This window comes from Plasmopara halstedii, assembly GCF_900000015.1.
Source record: "Plasmopara halstedii genome assembly, contig: Scaffold_292, whole genome shotgun sequence".
Taxonomy (NCBI): Eukaryota; Oomycota; class Peronosporomycetes; order Peronosporales; family Peronosporaceae; genus Plasmopara; species Plasmopara halstedii.
The window spans coordinates 593269-601408 of NW_020187213.1; the positions used below are offsets into that span (position 1 = coordinate 593269).

At 43.8% G+C, this 8140-nt stretch overlaps 4 protein-coding genes across 4 annotated transcripts; 1 reads left to right on the forward strand and 3 right to left on the reverse strand.

The window, feature by feature from the left end:
* Positions 1-81: 81 nt before the first annotated feature.
* On the reverse strand, positions 82-2560 carry PHALS_05964 (nek protein kinase; the record flags this gene model as incomplete). The annotated part of the gene is made up of 5 exons (XM_024723295.1): positions 82-336; positions 395-529; positions 592-2268; positions 2354-2448; positions 2518-2560. 5 exons carry the CDS (start codon positions 2558-2560, stop codon positions 82-84), a joined length of 2205 nt encoding a protein of 734 aa, XP_024574286.1.
* Positions 2561-3042: 482 nt separating this feature from the next.
* PHALS_05965 (phd-finger family homeodomain protein) lies at positions 3043-4942 on the forward strand (the record flags this gene model as incomplete). Its single annotated transcript, XM_024723296.1, has 5 exons — positions 3043-3128; positions 3216-3408; positions 3491-4069; positions 4193-4254; positions 4318-4942. 5 exons carry the CDS (start codon positions 3043-3045, stop codon positions 4940-4942), a joined length of 1545 nt encoding a protein of 514 aa, XP_024574287.1.
* A 66-nt stretch (positions 4943-5008) lies between these two features.
* On the reverse strand, positions 5009-6565 carry PHALS_05966 (adenylyltransferase and sulfurtransferase mocs3-like; the record flags this gene model as incomplete). The annotated part of the gene is made up of 1 exon (XM_024723297.1): positions 5009-6565. One exon carries the CDS (start codon positions 6563-6565, stop codon positions 5009-5011), a length of 1557 nt encoding a protein of 518 aa, XP_024574288.1.
* A 183-nt stretch (positions 6566-6748) lies between these two features.
* PHALS_05967 (uncharacterized protein) lies at positions 6749-8114 on the reverse strand (the record flags this gene model as incomplete). The annotated part of the gene is made up of 4 exons (XM_024723298.1): positions 6749-6772; positions 6861-6891; positions 6980-7053; positions 7806-8114. 4 exons carry the CDS (start codon positions 8112-8114, stop codon positions 6749-6751), a joined length of 438 nt encoding a protein of 145 aa, XP_024574289.1.
* Between the last annotated feature and the right edge of the window lie 26 nt (positions 8115-8140).

An 8140-nucleotide genomic window follows, 5' to 3' on the forward strand; every position in this document is an offset into this window, starting at 1 on the left:
GCTGGATGTACCATTGGCGAGCTCTTACCACCACGATAAGAGAGGTGATAACTTTCTGTATAGATAGATTTGTTTAAAGGTTCATTTTGAAGTATGAGAGCAGTCACGGCCAGTTTCAGTGTCGTGTAGTTGCTTGTGGGTCCAGTAGTCTTGTAAGACTTGCAGCCTCACACCCAATTGTCGACTTTCGTTAGCAAGGCTTCGTACTTTCCGCCTTATCTCCGTAACTATCGAATCATCGGATATTTGAGCACTCGCGGCTTTCAGAGCAGCCGCTTGCTCAATCTGCGCTAGCTGCAGGCTCTTTAACTCCAATGTAGCTCGATTTACCCTATCCTATTTTTGATAGCAGTCAGAAACGTTTTCATGTTACAAGTCGATCTGATCCACGCACCTGAACTGTCATCACTTCATCGAGAGACTTATTTAATCTTGCCGTTGTTTCTTGGTGTAGCTGTCGCGCTCGCGAGAAGCGTTTATTCAGGTTCGATTCGAGCATTTCTAGAAATTTTGTCTGCTCGTGTTGGATCTAGCGAGTGATGCACTTTTGACTATCATGCTGTCGAGAAAATCAATTGTCAAAAGACGTACCGCTTGAATCTGTGCATTCCCAGACAACACACCAGCTTTAGTCAATGCTATTAACCTAATTTGCGGCTGGACTTGTTCTGATTGTACACGCCAAGAACAATCAATAAAATGTCGATGTAGTTTCTCGTTGAGAACCGCCCGTAACTTTGGGAGCATACGTCGTTGCTCAAACTTCCACGCAACCGGGTCTACATCAGTGTAAATCATGGCATATTTATCGTTCCTACTGAGTTCGAAATGTTGAAGCTCTTCGTTAACCACCACCCAGTTTGGAAAATTATCGTCATTCTCTTCAAATATAGAAGCCGTTGACTCGCCAACCCTGTCACCACTTTCGCTATGTGATCCACCATCGTCCATTATGTCCGAATCATTGCATGACTCCACTATCTCAATCGGTTCAATTGGATATTTTGGTGGTGATGTGCAGCAAAACTTGCCAACTATAACAGCTACTGCAAGTTCATCTAGAAGCTCACACACTTCAATCCCCACCCCCCTGGCCAGGGTAGGTGCATCAAAGTGGGCTGCGGCCTGTACTCCAGCTTTTACAGCAGCCAGAAGAATTTTCTGGGTGATCACAATTGGTGATTCATCGCTTTTAAATACCTTTATTTCTAAAAGAGAAAGGAGCCAACAAGAGAGTACACACATATCTTCAAAGCGATCCTGGGATGATACATTGGGGGGCTTTTGACTATCGTAGGCGAAATGTGTAGGAGAAATTGACTTTTTGAGAATAATCTCATACTTCAAAATTTTCAGCTTTTCAAATAAAAGCTCCATTCGCGCCTCAGCCTGTCGCCTTCTGATGAAATCGTAGCTATTATTCATTTGTGAGAATGGGGGTATTGGTTGATGCGAGGTGTCGAGTTGTTGGTCAGAAGATGAGGATCGTGACTGAGTTTTACTTGCAGGCGTAAACTTGGTTTTGGTGCCTTCAAATCTAGTTGATCGCGTTAATAAAGCTTTGCTCCGATGATCGTTATTTGTATACGAAACAGTCTGCTGCTTTTGTCCTTGCAATGCAGCACTAGATGGTCTCCCTCGACATAGATCCCAAACTTCCTGCACACTGGGTCGGTCGATCGCTGCGAGTGAAATCATCTGTTTAACCAAATCGCGTAGATGTCGACTATAAATTGTCGGAATTTCCTCATAGTAGCCTTTACTAATCTTTTGGAACAGACCAACGAGGTCTAAACCTTCTGCTTTAAATGGTGATCTCAGCATCGCGAGTTCATACAATATACACCCCATGGACCAAACATCACTTTTCCAGTCGTAATTTTCACCTCGTAGCACCTCTGGCGACATATACAGTGGTGTCCCTACCTTCGATCGAGCCTCGAATGTGTTTTCGCTTAAAAATCGACCCAACCCAAAGTCACCAACTTTCACAACTCCTTTAAGCGTCAAAAAAATATTTGCTGGTTTCAGGTCGCGGTGCATGATTCGGTTCTGATGCAAGTACAACATCGCACCGCAGAGCTGTGTAAAGTACCTCCAAATCATACGCTCATCAAAACGCATGCCTTTTTCATTAGCTTTTCGAATCTGCCGCTTAAGATCCCCCGCTTCTGCCCACTCAAATGCAATACACAGCTCGTTATTCTGCACGAATGCATCGAGATACTGTATAATGTTCGGATGACGTATTGACTGAACTAAACGCACCTACTACAACCACAATCCCAATAAAAATTGACAGCGTATGAATAACCAAGACAAAATAGATCAATTGCTTTGTTGCAAAATGCACCTCTTTAAGTGTTTTTTCACGCGCTTTGAGATTCATCATGTCAAAAATGGCAATTTTTTTAAGTGCCACCGGTTGATCATCCGACCGCCGAATGGCTTTATATACCACAGAAAACTTTCCTTTACCAATTGGCTTCAAAACATCATAATCATTTAGTTGACCACCGTCGGCAAAAAGTAAGCGCTGGTCTTCGGTCAGCGACTCCATTTTATATAAGAGGTCAAGAGTCAGCACCTATAGCACCTTTTGAATGCAGTTAATTTTAACCAATTGTAAATGAGATGAGAATCGACTTTCTACCAATTCAAACCATAACAAAATTTAGGCGTAAGGTATTTTGTTTTGGCGACGTACCATTGTGTAAAAGAACCACAAGTCTGTTCTCGCTACCTTATACTCACAACGGATACACCGAGTGAAGATACCAACAAGACTTGCCATCGACTTCATTTTGTGCACTAAAGTGATCTGTGACTTTGAATTTCGCCAACCTTTGACAATTTCTGGACTCGATCGACGACTTAGATTGTCGACATCATTTATCGTCGAATTTAGTGCCCCCAGCTCTTAAATTAGGTGAGATTGTCATCAATCACCATATTTGTAAAGCTCACACATTTAAAATAATATTGATGGAAAAGACAATTAGCTACCCAGCTAGATCGTCTTCAAGGTGAAGTTTGAGAATAATGCCTCGAGCTCGCAAGAAATTTCGCTCATCAATGAAAAATGACGATATCTATGTGCCGTCCGCGTCTGCTCGTCGTCCATCAATGTGCGAAATAATTCATTTTGAACGAACGTCCTAAAATTTGAATGTATAACCTCTTAACGATCCGAAATACTGTTCATTGCACTGCAGTAATGTGAAGCCACGGAATCAACGTGAACGTCGTGCTACAACGGCATTCTCACCGAAAGTTGATACAGTAGTGCGGAAACCGCGGAAATCTAAAGATTTGAGTCTAAGTATCGACGACAATCGAAATTCTACTGCGGGTATTACTCCAACTCGACCGGAACACAAGCGTCTAGAGAACAAAATAAAGTCACAGGTAAATTGGGTTGGATCGGTTACGCAATTTCCTTACACCTTTGATTATAATATTACCTGTCGATCTATACATGACATTTCAGGCACATCGACTGCGGTATCCGCTTGCGTTCGTCGAAGCCTACGAAGCTGATGGATGGAATAAGTCATGCCGAGATAAGCTGAAACCGTGCAAAGAGCTTGAAGTGGAGCATTGCAAGATTGTAAAAGGGAAACGAGCTCTGATTGAAGGTCTGCGTGAATTGTTGGCATTGTATGCACAGGAACCGCAAGTGCCACCTATGGCTATGTTCGAAGATGTACACTGCTCTCGATGCGGAAGCACGGACATTGCCTTAGATAATGATATTTTGCTCTGTGATAGTCCTGGATGTCATCGTGCGTACCATCAACGGTGTCAGACACCAGTGATTCTGACAAGTAAGATTCCAGCAGGCAATGACCCTTGGTTCTGTGAAGTCTGCCTTGCCATTTTTGAGTGTCTGAAGTCGATCAACTCAGTGTTTGGAACGACATACGAAAACGTTGATGACCTTTTTCCAGAGCTTTGTCAGGTCAAGCCACAACTTCTAATGAATGATAATAATTCTGCGCAGTCAGAAGACGAAAGCACTGCTGTTCCTGCTAAAGTGGAAAGCGATGAAGAAGATGATGAAGACTTTGTTTGCGGCGAAAGCGGAGAGGAAGATGAAGATGAAGATGAAGACGAAGACATGGATGAAGACGCGGAAAATGATAAAAGTACAGAAGGAATTCTTCGTGGTGAAGACGATATGGTCGAAGAGGTACCCGAAAGCGCTCAAGACTTACTCTTTCTTAGTAAAGACGACGTGATTGACCTGAATCAGTAAGTAAAATGTACTGACCTGCTATTGCTGCTGGTAGCTCACGTTGCGTTGCTTGCTCACAGTCGATCGATGCGGTCTCACGGAAAAATTACGCTGCTAAAGCCTGCTCGCAAAAAGGTGAATCTCGTAGGCAAGTCTGCAGCCAAGATTAATCGTAAGACAGGTGATGTAATCTTTGGAGAAGTTGTAGCGCTTGCACCGCCGGCTGTAGGGCGGTATTCACGGTGGCGCATTGATTATCGCGATGGTACTTCCGAACTACTGACACGCAGCAAGGCTCAGGCTGCAATCAAATGCGCATGTGTAAAAAATAATGGCGATCGAGATGAAGACGAAGAAGTCATTGTTGTCCGCAGCAAGCGCAAACGCAACGAAGTCGATTATCGCCAACTTAACGAGCTGATGTTCGCGGGAAAGGATGAAGATAGTGAAGATGATGAGACGTTTGAGGTTAAAGATGAAAGCGAAGAGGAACCTGATGAGGAGGAAGACAATGATGCGAACGCCGTCGAAGAATTGAAAGAGAAGGAGAGAAACAAGAGTATTCAGTGTGGACAGGGCGATTTATCACCAACTACTGTGACTGCATCGCATGACGCAATTCCTCAACTGACACATGAAACTCGTAGCCAACGTCCACGTAAACGGATTGACTATCACTCCATGCATGAAGGTCTGCTCTCTTAGCGTAAATAGCGCCTGCTCGAGTTTTAACACGTAATAGATTGTAAAAAAGTGGGATGTTCCGATGCTTTAATACATGGGAAACTCCGGATCTACTCCTCCTTCCTTTGCATATTCAGTGTATCCCCCCTCAATATTAAACACATTCAATATGCCATGATTTACAAGCCATTGGGTCACCTTTACAGAGTCAACACCGCGTCGACAGATCACAAAAGTACGATACATTAAATTCGAAGATTGCTTTGTAATAGCACTTAGTGGCACACCATGCAAGCTTGCGATGATTCCGATGGGGTCTGTATTGATCAGCTGAGAAGCTGGTATATTAACTGCCTCTGGAAAGTGCACCATCTTGAATTGGACGGAAGCACGCGTGTCCAAAAGAGCATATTCTGCGCTTTTGACTTTTTTCGTTCCTCCGTCACTAGCTCCATAAGCATCCTTTCGAATTTTCGCAAACTCTTTGACACTTATTTGAAACTTTGGGTCAAGATCAGCATCTCTTGAGCTTTTATTCATACAATTGTTTTCAAAAGGTAGTGATAAAGGGACCACCCATTCATCCTTTCTACCTTCAGTGACACTTCTTCCACACGACAGACAATCCGGATTTCGTTGCTTTCCGATCTTCAGGTGTCGAAACAGGCCGTTGTATGCATCGTAAAAGCACTGCACGCCGTCAAGAGGTATCCCGACACCCGTGAGAATCTTTACGGTCTCCATTGCTTGTATACATCCAATGATACCAGGTACTACACCGATCACGCCATTTTCAGCGCAGCTCATTGAAATTTGAGGCGGCGTTGGGTACAAGCAACGATAGCAACCGGTCGCATTCGCATCATTTTTGTATGTAAACACCGTCACTTGTCCTTCCAGTCCTAAAGCACTACCAGACACCAATGGTATGTGCTGTCGAGCACATGCATCATTCGCGAGATAGCGAGTCCGGACATTGTCGGAAGCGTCGACGACCACATCGTAATCACCGACAAGTTTCAGTGCATTATACGCAGTAAATCTCACGGCGTACGCCACACATTGCACTAATGGATTTACTTTCTGCAGCCTTCTCTTTGCTGACTCTACTTTCTTTTTCAGCTCCTTTGCATCTTGATTATCGTACAAAATTTGCCGATGCAAATTACTCTGGTCCACGTGATCATCATCCACAACAGCCAACGTTCCAACACCCATAGCAGCCAAGTAAAGGGCTACTGGCGACCCAAGTCCACCGACGCCAATGAGGAGGATCTTGGCAGCACGTAACTTGAGTTGTGCCTTGACTCCAAATTCTTTGACAAGCATCTGTCTTCCATATCGTTTTAGCTCCAGCCTAGAGAATGGCGAGTATATCGAACTATGCGCTATTATCTCTTCGTTGGTGACCACTTGATCTTTGACAGTCGGTAAATGCGATCGACCGCACAAATCATATTCAGCTCGAAGCTGGTCAATTTTCGTCTGGAGATTATCCAATTCAATCTCCAGATTTAAGCATCTCGGGCACGTAGTAGCAGCCATCGACTGAAATACCGTAAGTTTAACAGACGGATTCGATATTTGGAGTACAATTAGAGTGAGACTAAAAAAACAAGCTTCCTTTGAGGCTTTGGCGAGCATAGGACGCGGCTCATATTTCAGATAATTAAAATATTACGCAAGCGTAAGAAGTACAATTGAGCTTATTCTAGTGTTTATATATGTGGTCTGATCAATTGCTTGCATATAAGAGCATTTTTGACAACATCGCACGTGATCAAAGACACGAGTGTGACTCTTCGCCTGCGTCTGATGAACCAGATGTCAATTGGTGTAAGTGCTCTCGTCCTAGAATACGTTTAAGGCGGTTAAGCGAGAACTTGCCAGATTCCAAGAAGTCTGTCAATACTGTGTACAATAGAGTTTCTTCGCTTACCTCCGAATTCCTCAAAAAGGCACCCAGAATCCTGCGATATTATTTTAACACCGAAAGTTTAGAGATCATCTTCTAAACAGATAATTGCAAGAGTCTACAAAGCAACAAGGAATTCTGACCTGAAAGGGAAATCATCAAATGATGGTGTGCCAGTAAGACTTGTAGTGTTGCATAATTGCAGGACGGTAAAATCCTGAACTCACTGCCGTATTATCCAAATTAATACTCTGTGGGCTGGGTCTATGGCAGTTTCTGTAACGGGGTATACATACCCTGGTAACAGGTGTGTGTCACACCAGATGGGCATGGTGTGACCACACCTTCGGGGCTGGATAGCCAAAGTTATACATGTATTAAAATTTTACTATTGTAGTTAACGAAAAGATTAATTGAGGCATTTTCAAATAGCGATTGAGTTAACATTAAAAGTGACCAATTCTCACAAGAAATTGTGATTATTTTGTGAACTTTTGCTGCACCATTTTCAAAATTCAAACAAGTGAAAAAAGCTTTATTCCAGGTCCAAAGATCGCTGATTGTCGATGAGTGATTGATATACACCGTTCTCCTCGTGTATCACCAAGTATTCAGCCAATGCAGACTGATTTGCGCAACGAAAATCTTGTCCGTAGGTTGCAAATGCATCTGCAACCTCTGAGCGAGTCGACATGCGGGCATTGACATCTTCAATCGATTATTCGAGCCAAGAAATGACGTCCTTTCGATCGACCTTGTATTTGCCTCGTGGGCCAGGATCAGAGGCAATCTTCCACGAGACGTACCGCGTCTTGAAGGCCTGTTTGATCGGTTTGTTGGTAATCAGATCGCATACTTGAATCAGACTAGTACACCCTGGAGGAATACCTCCTAAAGTGATGTTTAGGTCAGCAGCTTTCTCTTTGACAAGATCTGAGAAATGGCTAGAAGCCGCGTCCCAAATCAAACCAACCTTCTCGCCTGGATAGCACGACGCCAAATATTCCAAGTAAGTGCAGCACCCGTCTTTGTCCATCCAATGTTTTGGATGGAACATGACTTTGCTAGGTCCATCCCAAGAATAGAATCGTCTTGAAAGCGTCCGTCAGGCTGGCCAGTCATGATAATCATAGGGACAAGGATCTGAGATTGGAACATCTCGCATGCTACCATCACAGTGCACTCTTTCTTGGCATCCTCGGCTCGGTTGCAGCCGACTCGTCGTACATTCGCTGGAGCAATCAAGCGGGTTTCTTTCGGGTAGAACTGAAGAAACATTTCGTCGGCATTGACCAAACGGGTCA